Consider the following 16,356-nt stretch of genomic DNA (forward strand, 5'->3'; position numbering starts at 1 on the left):
TGAATTCAACAAGCCAGACAGTTGCATGAAGTATATGTAGCTTGTAAGCTCCAGCTAGACACACGCACACAAACGCTCTGCCCCAACTTGTAAGTTTCATGCAAGAAATAAATTATGACTATATTAAAGTTGAGTCATTACTTTTTTCTTTTTAGATATGCTTAATATATTTCTCTTTTTACCATAAAATTCACATTGTAAAACACAGCATGTGTAATGTAGATGAATTATCTTATATTATCTTAACTGTTGCATTTCAACAGTGTAACTTTTATCCATAAGACATTGTTAACAGTTGTATATGCATCCACTACTCTCACTTTGGATGTTCACCTGGTGTATTTTATCTATTCAAAATAATGATGAAGACTAAGAAGAATGCAGTTATTTCATACGTAGATGAAAGGAGGAAATACTAGGTTAGTATAATTACTAGGGCTGTCAATTAATCGCAGTTAACTCATGCGATTAACTCAAAAAAAGTAATAGCGATTAAAAAATTAATCGCCATTAATCGCAGTTTTAATCGCACTGTTAAAGAATAGAATACCAATTGAAATTTATTAAACATTTTAGATGTTTTTCTACATTTTCAAATATATTGATTTCAATTACAACACAGAATACTAAGTGTGCAGTGCTCACTTTATATTTATTTTTATTACAAATATTTGCACTGTACAAAAGAAATAAGTATTTTTCAATTCAGCTAATACAAGTACTGTAGTGCAATATCTTTACCATGAAAGTTAAACTTACAAATATACATTTTTGGTTATATATCTGCACTCAAAAACAAAATCTAAAACTTCAGAGCCTACAAGTCCATTCAGTCCTACTTCTTCTTCGGCCAATTGCTAAGACAAACAAATTTGTTTAAATTTACGGGAGATAATGCTGCCTCCTTCTTATTTACAATGTCACCTGGAAGTGAGAATAGACATTCACATGACACTTTTGTAGCAAGCATTGCAAGGTATTTACATGCCAGATATGCTAAACCTTTGTATGCCCCTTTATCCTTTGGCCACCATTCCAGGGGACATGCTTCCATGCTGATAACGCTCGTTAAAAAAAAAAAAAGTGTTAATTAAATTTGTGACTGAATTCCTTGGGGGAGAATTGTATGTCTCCTCCTCTGTGTTTTACCGCATTCTGCCATATATTTCATGTTATAGCAGTCTCAGCTGATGACCCAGCACATGTTGTTTGTTTTAAGAACACTTCCACTGCAGATTTGACAAAACACAAAGAAGGTACCAATGTGAGATATCTAAAGATAGTTACAGAACTAGAACCAAGATTTAAGAATCTGAAGTGCCATCCAAAATCTGAGAGGGACAGGGTGTGGAGCATGCTTTCAGAACACTTAAAAGACCAACACTCTGATGCGGAAACTAAACCATCAAAAAAGAAAATCAACCTTCTGCTGGTGATATCTGACTCAGATGATGAAAATGAAGATGCATCGGTCTACACTGCTTTGGATCACCATCAAGCAGAACCCATCATCAGCATGGATGCATGTCCTCTGGAATGCTGGTTGAAGCATGAAGAGACATATGAACCTTTAGCACATCTGGCATGTAAATATCTTGAGATGCTGGCTACAACAGTGCCATGTGAATGCCTGTTCTCACTTTCAAGTGACATTGTAAATAAGAAGCGAGCAGCATTAGCTCCTGCAAATGTAGACAAACTTGTTTGAGCAATTAGCTGAAGAAGTAGGACTGAGTGGACTTGTAGGCTCTGAAGTTTTAGATTGCTTTGTTTTTGAATGCAGTTATTTTTTGTACATAACTCTATATTTGTAAGTTCAACTTTCATGATAAAGAGATTGCACTACAGTACTTGTATTAAGTGAATTGAAAAATCATATTTCTTTTATTTTTACAGTGCAAATATTTATAATAAAAACAAATACAAAGTGAGCACTGTACATTTTGTATTCTGTGTGGTAATTTAAGTCAATATATTTGAAAATGTGGAAAACATCCAAAAATATTTATGTAAATGGTATTCTATTATAGTTTAACGTCGGGATTAATCGCACAATTAATCGAGATTAATTTTTTTATCACGATTAATATTTTTTAAATCGCTTGGCAGACCTAATAATTACTATGACAACATGTGCACCTTGATTTTGGAAGAGGACCATCTGTCCAAAGGTCACTGAACTGGTTAAATTTTAGTTTAAACTATATTTTTATTACAAGAACAACAAAATAGTCAAGATGCTTATCGATGCAGGTGCTCAGAAGTGATGCAATATTAAGGAAGGGGGCAGGAGAGAGAGAGAGAGAGAGAGAGAGAGAGAGAGAGAGAGACCATATAATCAAAAAAACAAAACAAAACACAGCAATACTAGATTACATTCAGAGGAGGAAGAATCAATGTCTAACTCATTTTTTTTTTTTTTTTTACAGGGAACAACCTCATATAGAAGTTTTGTGATATGGATGGGAACACTTGTCCCCAACAATAGGGCTGAAGCCACCAAATTAATTTCATGTAGACCACTTGCAAATATCAGAGGGTAATAATTTTTATCTTTATCGATCGGAGCTGGATTTGAAACAAAAACTTGAAAAAGAGCTTACAAACAATTCCCAACACCATCCAGTCTCCCTCAAATATTCTTTTTACACAAAAAAATCTGCATTAATAGTAAAGCAATTTCTCATTCATAAATCAGTTACCATCACTGCACAATCTGTAATATTTTACACAAAGAAAGAAAAAGGAAAAGAAAACATTTCCTCTCCTGTCTCAGAACTTCTACACCTCTTCTGAAAGCCAAAATTTCGACATTTTGCTCAACTAATCATATTTTATTTGAAACAAAAAAATCCAGTCATAATGAAATGTACAGTGTAAATTACAAACATAAGAACAAAGGTTCTTGACTCATATGTCCCAATTACAAATATAATCTATGAAATACTGAAGAATTTCCGTTTGCTACAGTCTTACAGTCACTATAATAGAGTTCAGCTGCATAATGGAGCACTCAAATGAAAACAGGCATATTCTTCACAATGCAATATCCATATTTTTATTTATCAAATAAAACAAGCAGCTATATTTACAATCTCTGAACTATTACACATTTGACAGATACCACACTGAAACCACAAATCTCATGAGCTCTCATCCTCCAGAAATGCCAGTCAATAGATCCACATCTCAGGGCGAATTATACTCCCATTTTGTAATCCCAATTGCATGAATGTAAACTGGGACAAAATGTGGACTCCAGCCTGCATCTATGTTCACAAAGTATCCAGAAGGGGCATAATTTGACCAAAAATGGGTGAAATCAGTAAAACACGCAACCATCTCACAATGTACTCACTGATACTTCTCAGGGATTTATATACCCCACAATGATCTGGCAATAACATAAATGCAGTCATATGAAGTTACAGGTGCAACATTAGTAGGTACCTGTATGTAGAATGGAATTCCAGCACTGCGTCTAGTTGCACATAGTTTAGAAGAAGGATCACAAGTTTTAATTTCTTCTAAAACATTGTACAACCATTGCTGTGGCAATGTACGTAGACTCTCACTAGTACATCTAAAGAGACACAAATAAGCATACATAAGTATTTAGGATAAACAAGTTCAAAACAAAATTAAAAGATAATAAACTGTGCCCTATTGCTTTTGCAGAGTGCTATTTACCTTTATTAACTAAGACCATTTTTTCTTAATGTAGGATTGATATGCACTTAATGTGTAGGATTGATTTGACTTGACCACAGTTGGGCCAAATATATAACCCATTTTGAAAAATGGGAATACACATATGCCTTACATATTTGGGGGTACTAACATATGCGGGAACATGTGATGAGAGAAACATGGGAGTTGTATCCAGACTAATCAAAACAAAATTAGAGACACTGAAACAGGTCTGGTATTAAATGCCTGGTATATTGTATTAAATAACAACTACAATATTTTAAAATCTTGAAGAGATTATCATTTTAAGACACAGGACACTTTTTTGCAGAGCAGAAACAGAGGTGCTGTACAGAAGTAGTAGCCACCAGAGGGATTTTGTTTGACTCAGCAAGTTTCCTATGGGGAGCAAAGACTGGATCAGGAGCTCCCCACAGCATTTCAAAGGATGCAGTATGCAGTCATCTGCTCTGGCTCAAATCCATGGCCATGCCCTCTCCCACTTTGAGGTGGCTAACTCTACTAGCATCCCTACCTAGTAGGTCCTATACACTCCCCTATCAGGAATGTATCCAACCCTTGTGCAAATCCATGAGGAAGGGAATGAAGTTTCCCCATGCCTTCACCCTGTAACTTGTACAGATGTGTGGGGCCAGCCATAATTAGGCAAATAGCCTTTTTTCAGACTCTGCCATTTGATAATAGTTTCTACCAATGTTTATATTAATTCACTCACAAAAGCCACCACAACACTTTGCTAAGGTGGCGTTAAAATTGCTGCCCTCTGAATGGTGCCTTCCACTCCCCAACACCTTCTGGTATGGGGGACTTCAAAGCACCAAATTCAAACACTAGAAATCTAGGAAATGTTCAGTTAAGATTTCCCCACATTGACCTGAAATAAATGTTGGTGTTTCAAGAGAAAAAAACCCTCAAGCTTACCAAAAAAAAAAAAAAAAAAAAGGGGGCGGGGGGTGAGACAGCTGGTTCACACACAACACAACCTTAACATTGACTCCATAGGAAAGCTGGCATTTTGGTATATCCTTCTTTTGGTGTGTTTGCTTAAACTAGGAAACAGAGCTCATTACATTTGCTACAGTCTTTAATTGTAATTGTACAGCTGGAAATGAGGAAAGGCAATTCAGTGTGTCCAGTGTAATCACTGTCAACCAGCAGCAATTACTCCTCATACCAATGATGCTCCAATAGGCCACAGTGAAGGTCCTGTTGGATTGCATGAATAGGAGTGTGGAACTGTCATGGACACATACATTTGTTGGGGATATTTTTCTTTGAAACATTAATACTCATACATGGCATGCAGCAACCCTTGCATACCCAATGTATTTTTAATTATTAGGTCTCAGTGGTGGACACTAGCCAACATGGGAAGAGGGGGGGAGAGAAGGGGCAGGGGAGTATGTGGGTTCATGTTTGTTTCACTTACCCATGGATACTGCCCATGGATTTTTCCATATCTCAAAAACTGGACACAAGAAAGTTTAATCTAGAAAACACTAGGTGAGCTGGTTCCTGGCTACTTAAGAGACCAGCTCTCTCCTAATAGCTGGGATCAGCCAAAATGCTTCTGCTAACAGTCCCTAGATTTGAACTTTAGGCAGCCCCTAGTCCAGGGGTTCTCACAACAAATTTTTTGGTGGCCTCAGAGTGTGGCCGCATTTGAGAAATGGTGCCCTAGTCAGAGTGTTCTTAATGGAGGATACTGCCATCTGGAACTTTACTTCGCTAATCTATTCATCACAGACTGATTTTACTGATCTTCAGAATATTGCATAAGGCCCATGTGTTTACTCGTGCCTCTGCCTGATGCAGGCCATTAATGGAGGAGTCTAACATTTAAAGGAATTGGTTAGGTAAGTAGCTGGTTTATCCTCATTATAGTGCCTTTGTGCAATATGAAATTATCTTGGGGATTGGATGTAGACTGTAGGTGGCACTATCTGGCTAATGCTGATTTTAACTGTGGTTTAGTCATACACAACGCACCTGAAAGTTTATGCAATGAGTGTATATTCAGTACAAATGAATTAAATAAAATGCTTCTGCAAACCTGAGCAGCAGTATTGCAAAACTTTTATAATGCTAGGTCTCTTTAAACAGTTTAAGATAAAATACATTCAAATAATTTTAAACGTAAAATACACAAAAAAATATGCAGCTAGTGAAGACAGCAAAAAAACAAGGGTACAATTCATTACCAGTACTTTGACTTATTTGTCAAGTGTCTAAACTGCACTCTTGCCATGAAGTATTTTTCCTCTGCAGTTATACAATCTGGCATTCCCTATAAAACGCTCTCACAGGGCAAACAGCCCTAAAAATAAATACTTTGTCAAAATTACAGGAACGGCCTTAAGCAAAGGACTTTCGGGCAGAAGCAGAACCTCAAGCCTACTTCAGTCCCAGGTGCTGCCCAAACAAAGTTCAACAAAATATAATTTGGTCAGCCAGGATAAAACCTACTCCTTAACCATTATACAGCCTTTCCAAATGTAGCTTTCACAGTTAAAATTAGTTTTTCCATTAATGCCATTTTATATCATTATTAAAAGCACTAAAACATTTGCCTTGACACAGCCTGTAACAAATGATTATCAGTTATGGTTAATACAACTGCAATTATATTAACCCTGTAGGATTTGCTGTTGCCAAAACACAAGTCCTAATTACTCTCCCATTTTAGTAGCTGGGTGGCCTCCTGTTAGCCTCATTTGACTACCTGGGTGGTTGAAATAAGAAGTCTAAAGTTAAGAGAGAAGACAGGAAATGGGGGGGGGGGCAGGGGCAAGAAGGAAGAAGAAAGTGAAGGCTGAAGAAAGGCTTCCACTTTTCTCCTATTTCTTCCCCATCCCCCACATCATATTTCCTCTGTTTAAGTGTTAAAAATACATCAAATTTCTACTGCTACCCCCCACTCCATTTCCAACTAGCCAGGTTCTTATCGACCCCATCACTGCAGTATCTGACCACCACCTAAATATTTAAAAACACAATCTTTTTGTCTTATTCCCTCCCTACCCAGCAAAAAGATAGAAAACCAACAATAGGGAAAGAAAGACAGAAAGAAAACGAAAGGCAACAGTCACAGTAGGTCCTCTACCTTTTGTAAGGGCCAGTTAAAGGAAGGACTCCTGGATACCCAATCCTGCCCTAGGACTGGGCACCACACTGGATTCCCTACATTGCTTCTCCTCCTTCTCCCCTTTTCACAGCTCTGTTTCAAGCAGTCAGTGCACCTCTAAACTACCATCCTGACAGCCACCTCAAAAGTGTCAGAGAAACATAGCTTCAAAGAGAGTGGGTCACACAACATTACAGGATCCACAGGCAAGGCAACCAGTTGCGACATCTTCCTCTGGCCCTTTTACAACATAATGGTCACCTCTGTCCTAGCTTTGTTTTACATAGCCTACTGTTGGCCTTCCTCAGATGATTTAAGACATGGGTTGGCTTTCTATCCTTTTGTACACATGAATGTGACAACTTTCCAGGGTTTTGATCAACCAGTAATTCTCGTGGTTACCTCAGACTTTGTGATCCCATTTCAACTAGAGTACACTACTACAGATATTACTGTTTTAATTGTAAATGCTAGCACTACTGGTCTTATCTCCTTAATTCAAACATGGTTTAAATTTCTTATTTTAGCTGTTCAAAGAATAGTGCTTAAGACTTCAGTATGTTACCTCAGCATTAAAACAAACATCCTACGCTAACATTTATTGTGGTACAAAAGAGAACAAGGCAAAACATTAGGGAATATCTAAAAGCATATTGCACATTTTTGTATTATATTATTATTATTATATTGCATATTTTATTTTTAAATAGATTTTTTTGCCTTAAGAGCTAGCAGAAAGAGAAAAATATACTGAAATGCAATCTAAGACATTTTGAACGCTGAAGTTGCCACAAGTAATTCTATCCTGTTCAGTCACTCACCCAAACCCAAGTTTTTTGTGAAAGCAAAGTGTTACTTCTCTAAAGTAAAAAACATTAGATACTATTTACTTTGAAATGGAGGAGACCAGTCCCTTATGCTTGGCAGCAGCATCTCTCATGGCCTGGCAGGCATATTATTGTCATAACGAGCAGGTGGCCTTGAAATTTAAGAATAAAGACACTTTACAAGGTAAAATTTGTGTTCACAAATGTGTTATTTTCAGGTTAAGAACCCTAATCCATATTAGACTGAAGTATTAATTATTTTTGCCAGACCAAGTAATTAAAGTCTATAATTAAAACACCACACAGTAACTTGATATGTAAATAACTTCAACTGCAGTTCAGTGAGTTGTTTTTCTGATTTTTTTTTCTTTCTTCTAGTTAAAACAATTTCATGCATGGCCATAACAGCTATTCTGATCAGTTTTACTGAATCCAATAAACCTGAGACACAAACTGCCAAAACCCAGGAAATACAAAGTTTAGCTTGAGCCTCTCCCCATAACTCATAAGATTGTACTCTCCTCCCCATAAAAAATTGTATATTAAGGATGAAGGGTCAACCTTGGACCTTGAAGGGTTAACCTTGGATTTCCTGAATTTATGCGGCTTGTAGCTTAAACTTCATACAATTAAAAGTGTTGTCTATGTGAGTATATCTAAATTGAAAGTTTAAATCAGTGTAATCCTGCTCATCCTGGGGAAACTCATTTCATCACTTTGCTCTCCAGTAGTCCTGATGTAGTTTTCTTTTTGTACCAGGAAGATACAGGGAAGTTATATGACTTCTCAAGGGTCACAGCAGTCAACAGCAGACAGGACTGTCTACTCCCAGTCCCCAACTGGAAATCTCCATATAGCTTCATATACTGCACTTGCAGGTGTTCAGCAATCCACTAGAATGATAGATGGATAATTTCCAAGGAGTTTGGACTAAATGTATTAGTCCAGCTGACTCCAAAATGACTTCTTTAAGTATTTTTATTTGAGACCAAATGCCATAGCTTCCTGGTGGCAATGTGTGATATTAACTGAATTCAATATAGAATGTATAAAATTATTCCCTCATTTCCTCAACACTGCTTGACACATCACAAGAAAAAAAATCGATCATTTTGTAAACGCATCACTAACCACTTTCCAAATACGTTTTTCTTAAATAAAAGAATTCTACTAAGCCCTAAATATTTTATACCATAGTTCTCTGCTCCATTCTTCCCCAGGGGGGATAAAATTGATTTTTTGTACTTGCTTTTATTTAAAATCAGATTTTATTTAAATTACAATACATTTTTAAACAAACATTAAACATTAAATTTGAAATTCTGACATCCTATGTGAAGGCCTAACTTACCATAATCTATTAAATAAAAAAATATTAAACAGTGCATGCTTGCCACCAAAGCTTTAAAGAAAGTCAAACCACTCTACTGGCAGAAGTCATTGGTAACAACATGGAATCAGTTTCACTTTTTCTGCTCATACAAGGAAAATATTCTCTTCATTTCAGTTTATTCAACTATTTCTGTTCAATGACTAATTCATTCAAAGTTGTGAAACCAATTGGGAGACGAAAGTGCAAGAAAGCTTGTTTTCCTCTTCCAATCTATGAATAAAAACTAGGAGTGAGGATGAGCTCTACTAGTTCTAAAATCTTGAATGTGGTCACCTGAAACAATCAGTTCAATTCACTAACTACTTATTAAAGAAAGACAGTATAACTCAATTTTAAATGAAAAACATGTTTAGATGAACATTTTTCTTATGTATCCAGCACATTTAAACGCAGTTTTATTTAACTAATAAAAAATGTAAATGCTGCTTAATGTTGCACTTTTGTCATTGAATACCAGTTTCCATCCAAACAGGCTTGACACATCACAAGAAAAAAAAAATCGATCATTTTGTAAACGCATCACTAACCACTTTCTAACATGTTAAAAAAATGTAAAAATTAAGACTCTGAATAAATGTACAGTAAGCTGCATAACTGCTAAAAAACATGTATAGGTATCTTGTATCTTCCTGCTTAGCAAAAAATAATACCAAATTTAGTGTAAAAACTATATTTAGTTTAAAATCAATATGTTTTATTGGTTACCAACCAATGAGAATCACCTTTACTTAAAGAAAGTGAACTAAAAAATACAAATGCAAAACAAGATTAAAATCAGTGATTTAAATCACTGATTTAAGTCAGTGATTTTCAAGCTGGGGTACTCATACCTGTAGGGGTACCTGAGCTCTCGTCAGGGGATACGCAAGAAAAAGCCTGCAGTGGCGGACAATGCATTTTATTTAGTAATATTTGGCAATCTGATCATGGATATATTATGATCTTCTCTGAGAAGGGACAGGCAGTAGACTACATTATTTGGAAAGGGATATGCAGCCTAAGACATTTGAAAACCACAGATTTAAATCAATCCACCCTGTTCCTCCCAAATGAATGAAGCCCTATAAATTTAACTGTGCAAGGACATTCCATTATGTTCTGAAACATTAACGATCGCATTTATGAAACAGAGAGGGTTACAGAGCTCCCAGTACATTGAACAGTAGTATAACATACAACAGGCAGATTTGGACTGAGTGAAGAAAGTGAGAGGAGAAAGGCAGAAATTCAGTAGCCCAAGCAACAACCTGGTGATAAGGAACATGCTATTTCAACAAAGAAAGCCATAGAGGAAATGGACATGGATACCTGATGGGCATAAAAAGAACATGATACACATACTCGTGAATCAGAGACGGAAATCAAGTGGGTGGTAGTGCAGATCATATGTGGCCACATTCGGATCAGATCATAAATTAGCGCTGGCATCAATGAGCTAAAGGCTGAGAGCAATCGACAAAGTGCCAGGAATAAAGATCTATGAAGTGGACAAATGGAAAGAGCCAGATATCCAGAATGAACATAAATAAGTCGTGCAGAAGAAACTTCATATCTCTAGTGAAAGAGGAAATGAACACTGAAAAGATACAGAACACTGTAAAAAAAAAAGGAGGGGAGATTACAGGAGCAGTTGAACAAATGTTGGGCTACAAGGCCAAAATGAAGAAACCAAGGTGGATAACAGATAAAGAGCTGCCGCTGAGTGACAAGCGTAGGAAGCCAAAAGAGAACAAGAAGGAGGACGAAAGTCTAAGAGCGGAGTGCAACAGACAGACCAGACAGATAAAACAAAAAGCAAACAACCAGACAAGCAAACAACATAAAGGAGAATATGCGAAGAGAAATGTGATATGGGTTGTATCACAAAGTCAGAGAAATGAATGGGATAGATACACAAGCTGAAGAGGTCCGCAGTGAAAAGCAAACACGGACAAATAATTGGGGGCAAACAAGTAAAGAACAAACAATGGAAATAATATTTTGAAGAATTGTGCAATGTGCAGAATACAGTAGATGGAACAGTTCTGGACAAACTTCAGAGCACAAACAAGGGAGAACAGAGGCCAGAATTCTTAGAAGAAATAATAAAGATCTTGACAGAAGTTTGAAAAAGAAAGACACCAGGAAGTGACAACATAACTGCAGAGCTGCTGCAGGCAGGCGAAGACACACAGCAAAGATAATAGACCAGCTCCTCAACGAGATTTACAAATCATAGCAACTGCCACGCAAATGGGGGAAGAGTTGTAATAGTACCAATCCATATAAAAAGGCAGTAAGAGCAAGTGCAAGAACTACAGATTAATCAGCTTATTGAGCGTACCAGGAAAAAATTTCACCAAGACATTTCAGAGGAGAATGAAGAGGTATGCGGGAGCAGCACTTGCAGAGAAACAGGCTGGATTTTGACAAGGGCTGTCAATTAATTGCAGTCAACTCACGCGATTAACTCAAAAAAATTAATCGCGATTTAAAAAAATCAATTGTGATTAATCGCAGTTTTAATCACACTGTTAAACAATAAAATACCAACTGAAATGTATTAAATATTTTGGTTGTTTTTCTACATTTTCGAATGTATTGATTTCAAATATATGGATTTCAATTACAACACAGCATGCAATGTGTACTGTGCGCTCTTTATATTATTTTTATTACAAATATTTGGACTGTAAAATGATAAACAAAAGAAATGGTATTTTCAATTCACCTCATACAAGTACTGTAGTGCAATCTCTTTATCATTAAACTGCAACTCACAAAGCTAGATTTCTTCTTGTGACAAAACTGCACTCAGAAACAAAATGTAAAACTTCAGAGCCTACAAGTCCACTCAGGCCTACTTCTTCAGCCAATTGCTAAGACAAAGAAGTTTGTTTACATTTACGGGAGATAGTGCTGCCTGCTTCTTATTTACAATGGCAGGTTTCAGAGTAGCAGCCGTGTTAGTGTGTATCTGCAAAAAGAAAAGGAGTACTTGTGGCACCTTAGAGACTAACAAATTTATTAGAGCATAAGCTTTTGTAGGCTACAGCGCACTTCATCGGATGCATAGAATAGAAGAAATCTATATATACACACATACACACACAGAGAAGGTGGAAGTTGCCATGCCATACAAACTGTAAGAGGCTAGTTAATTAAGATGATTGTTTGTTTGGCAAGTGTGTGTGTGTGTGTGTGTGTGTGTGTGTGTGTGTGTGTTCTTACTATATGTTCCATTCTATGCATCCGATGAAGTGGGCTGTAGCCCACAAAAGCTTAAGCTCTAATAAATTTGTTAGCCTCTAAGGTGCCACAAGTACTCCTGTTCTTATTTACAATGTCACCTGAAAGTGATAACAGGCATTCCAAGGGCACTTTGGTAGCCGGCACAGCAAGGTATTTACATGCCAGATAAGCTGAACATTCATATGCCCCTTCACGTTTCGTCCACCATTCCAGAGGACATGCTTCCATGCTGATGACGCTTGTTAACAAATTAATGCATTAATTAAATTTGCAACTGAACTCTGAGGAGGAAAATTGTAGGTCTCCTGCTCTGTGCTTTTAACCAAATTCTGCCATATATTTCATGTTATAGCAGTCTTGGATGACGACCCAGCATATGTTGTTCGTTTTAAGAACACTTTCACTGCAGATTTGACAAAACGCAAAGAAGGTACCAATGTGAAATTTCTGAAGATAGCCACAGCACTTGACCCAAAGTTTAAAAATCTGAGGTACCTTTCAAATCTGAGAGGGATGGAGTGTGGAGCATGCTTTCAGAAGTCTTAAAAGAGCAACGCTCTGATATGGAAACTACAGAACCTGAATCATCAAAAAAGAAAATCAACCTTCTGTTGGTGGCATTTGACTCAGATGATGAAAATGAGCATGCATCAGTCTACACTGCTTTGGATCATTATCGAGCAGTACCCATCATCAGCAAGGACACATATCCTCTGGAATGGTGGTTGAAACTTGAAGGGGCATATGAAGCTTTAGTGCATCTGGCACATAAATATCTTGAGATGACAGCTACAACAGTGCCATGCGAACGCCTGTTCTCACTTTCAGGTGACATGGTAAACAGGAAGGGGTAAAGGGCAGCATTATCTCCTGCAAATGTAAACAAACTTGTTTGTCTGAGCAATTGGCTGAACAAGAAGTAGGACTGAGTGGACTTGTAGCCTCTAAAGTTTTCCATTGCATTAAAAAAAAACACAATTTTTTCTACATAATTCTACATTTATAAGTTTAACTTTCATGATAAAGATATTGCACTACAGTACTTGTATTAGCTGAATTGAAAAATACTTCTTTTGTTTTGTACAGTGCAAATATTTGTAATAAAAATAAATATAAAGTGAGCACTGTACACTTTGTATTCTGTGTGGTAACTGAAATCAAAATAATTGAAAACACCCAAAATATTTAAATAAATGGTATTCTATTATTAACAATGCAATTAATCGTGATTAATTTCTTGACAGCCCTAATTTTGATCGGGACGAAGTACAATAGATCAGTTATTTGTGATAAGACAGGTATTGGAAAAGTATACAGAACGCAACCAAACCTATTACAACTTTATAGACTTCAAATAAGTTTTTGATGGCTTTGAGCAGAAAGAATTATGAAAAGTTATGAAAATGTATGGCATCCCCAAAAAATTGATCAAGCGGATAGAAAGCATCCACAGCAAGTTGATGAATGCAGTGACAGTTGATATAAAGCTGACTGAATGGTTCAGAATGACTGTAGGAGTGAGACAAGGAGGCACGCTATCACCAGATTTGTTCAACTTGGTACTGGAATCAGTAATAACTGTAGCCTTGAGAGATGAAATGGGAGGAGTCACATTATATGGTGGGACTGTGCATAACCTTAGATTAGCAGACCATACTGACTTCACAGCATTGACCAAGGAGGATTTACAGAGACTGACTGACAAGTAGACTGAGAAAGCAGAAAATTCAGATTAACAGGAGTCAGGGCACAAGTGGCAGGTGTGTGCCAAATTCTTCAGCGGACTCCAGTATGGCCTTTTTAATAGGGAGCACCAATTTTGAAGGAGCCGTAGCTTGGAGAAAATCCACTAATGCCTGGATTGTAAAAGGATGTGAAGAGCTTGTACATTTCATCAACGTCAGGGTTGGCAGAGTAAAGGTGAGAGTTAATAGGGCACATTGGGGCACTGCTGAAAGAGGGCAGAAACAAAATTACAGACAGGATTCCTGTTCTAAAATATTGACAGTTTTATGTATGAGAGAAAGATCTTTTGACCCCAGGCCAATAGATGGACCCCATCTCCAAGAAACACTGTGGTGTCAGAGTTTGTAATGTTTCTGTTCCATAAGGCATGAATTTTTCAATCAGCAGTGACCCTTCCCAATTTCCCCAGTTAATGGTCTTCCAGCATTCATTAATAGTTTTCATGCAGCGTTGGGGTACACTGGCAGAGCTGTGGAACACAATAGCTGTGGTATGGTTGGAGTGCATTGGCAAAACGGTAGGGTGCAGAAAGGTTGGGGTGCATTGGTAGCTCTGGGGCTGCAGGCTGATCGGGGTGCACTGGCAGAGCTGTCGGACCCAGGGTGTTTGAACTTCACTCGCAGAGCTGTGGGGTGCAGAGTAGTGGGGATGCAGGAAGGCTGGGGTACATTGGCAGAGCTGTTTTGTTGAATGCCATGCCTCCCTCACCTGAAGGGAGCCAAGAGAGGTTGGGTGCTATCATCCAATCCAATTTATGCCCCTCCTCCTAACCAGCCTCGCTTTGCTACAGTCCAAACCCTTCTCCCTAAACTCCCACTCGACAGTCACACATCTATTTTTCCCCCAAAGATACTTTGATTATTGCCCCCACCCCTCAAAAAAAAATGAAATTGCTATCCATGCCTTACAAATTGTAGCAACCTTCAGTCACTCAGTTCAAAACTCCTTTTGTTTTAGGAGAGGGCATGCAATTACCTTATCTTTAGATGTTAACTGAAGAATGAGTTCACAGCCATAAAAAGATCTGTGATTCATCCAGTCATTAGTACCTCCCAGTTTAACAGTACATAAGGCATTAGGAAAAAAGTGGAACTAAAAAGATGCACACTACACATCCCTCATTAATCGCCTTTTGTTTCATCCCATCCCCTACAATTTGCCCAACTTTTTGGCCTGCCGGCCACATCTGGGTATGGAAATTGTATGATGGGCCATGAATGCTTACGAAATTGGGGTTGGGGTGCAGGAGGGATGAGGGCTCTGGGGTTGGGCCAGAAATGAGGAGTTCAGGGTGCGGGAGGGGGCTCCAGGCTGGGGCAGGAGATTGGGGCATGGGAGGGAGTCAGGGGTGCAGGCTCCGGGCGGCGCTTATCTCAAGCAGCTCTTGGAAGCAGCGGCATGTCTCCCTCCGGCTCCTACGCGGAGGTGCAGCCAGGCAGCTCTGCACACTGCTCTGACCACAGGCACCACCCCTGCAGCTCCCATTAGCCACAGTTCCCAGTCTATGGGAGCTGTGGGGGTGGAGCTTGGGGCAGAAGCAGCGCACGGAGCCCCCTGGCTACCCCTAAACATAGGAGCCGGAGGGAGGACATGCTGCTGCTTCCAGGAGCCTCGGCATGAGCGTTTAGAGCAGCCTCCAACCCTGCTCCCCAGCTGGAGTGAGGGAGTAGGGCAAGCCCCACACCCTGCTCCCCAGTGGGAGCTCGAGGGCCAGATTAAACAGGCTGGAGGGCCGGATGTGGCTCCCGGGCCGTAGTTTGCCCACTCCTGAATTACTATTAAAGTTTATTATTACCATATATATTCTGGAGCATAGTCTGTGTCTTTTTACCTTTCAAATTCACCTAACAAAGTCCTGGCATTATAAAAATAATAGCACATGGCAAATCCCCCTTGAATTTCACAGGAGCAGGAAAGGCCCTTAAAAAAGAAAGGTGTGATGGTGATGGCTGTGAACTCATCAATCAAATTATGCAAATCTCCCCTTATATTCAACACACAAGATATCTTCTCAATACAGATCTACTATTTGTATTTGTTTCATTGTATAACTGTTTAATACTGAACTCCCTTTATATCTGAAGAAATTTCAAATAATTTATCATTAAAATTCAGACAAATGCTGACTCTGTTTAACATTTCAGAGAGACAATGTGGGCGAGGTCATATCTTTTATTGGACCAACTTCCATTGGCGAGAGAGACAAGCTTTAAAGCCACACAGAGCTCTTCTTCAGGTCTGCCTGAAAGCTTATCTCTCTCACCAACAGAAGTTGGTCCAATAAAAAGATATTACCTCACCCACCTTTTCCTCTCTAATATCCT

The 16,356-nt window shown here is 38.3% G+C and overlaps 1 protein-coding gene across 8 annotated transcripts in view; it reads right to left on the reverse strand.

Annotated features, from left to right (window-relative positions):
* Positions 1-16,356, reverse strand: part of THADA (THADA armadillo repeat containing) — a 288,553-nt gene that overhangs the window by 224,692 nt on the left and 47,505 nt on the right. For 7 of the 8 annotated variants that reach the window (XM_073339065.1, XM_073339064.1, XM_073339066.1 and 4 more), the window contains one exon: positions 3,451-3,583. In XM_073339065.1, the coding sequence (XP_073195166.1) occupies positions 3,451-3,583 (133 nt within the window). Of the gene's footprint in view, positions 1-3,450; positions 3,584-7,750; positions 7,815-16,356 lie in introns of those variants that run through there. The other variant, XM_073339070.1, reaches the window with a different exon arrangement.

The sequence above is a fragment of the Lepidochelys kempii genome, chromosome 3 (genome assembly GCF_965140265.1).
Source record: "Lepidochelys kempii isolate rLepKem1 chromosome 3, rLepKem1.hap2, whole genome shotgun sequence".
NCBI lineage: Eukaryota > Metazoa > Chordata > Testudines > Cheloniidae > Lepidochelys > Lepidochelys kempii.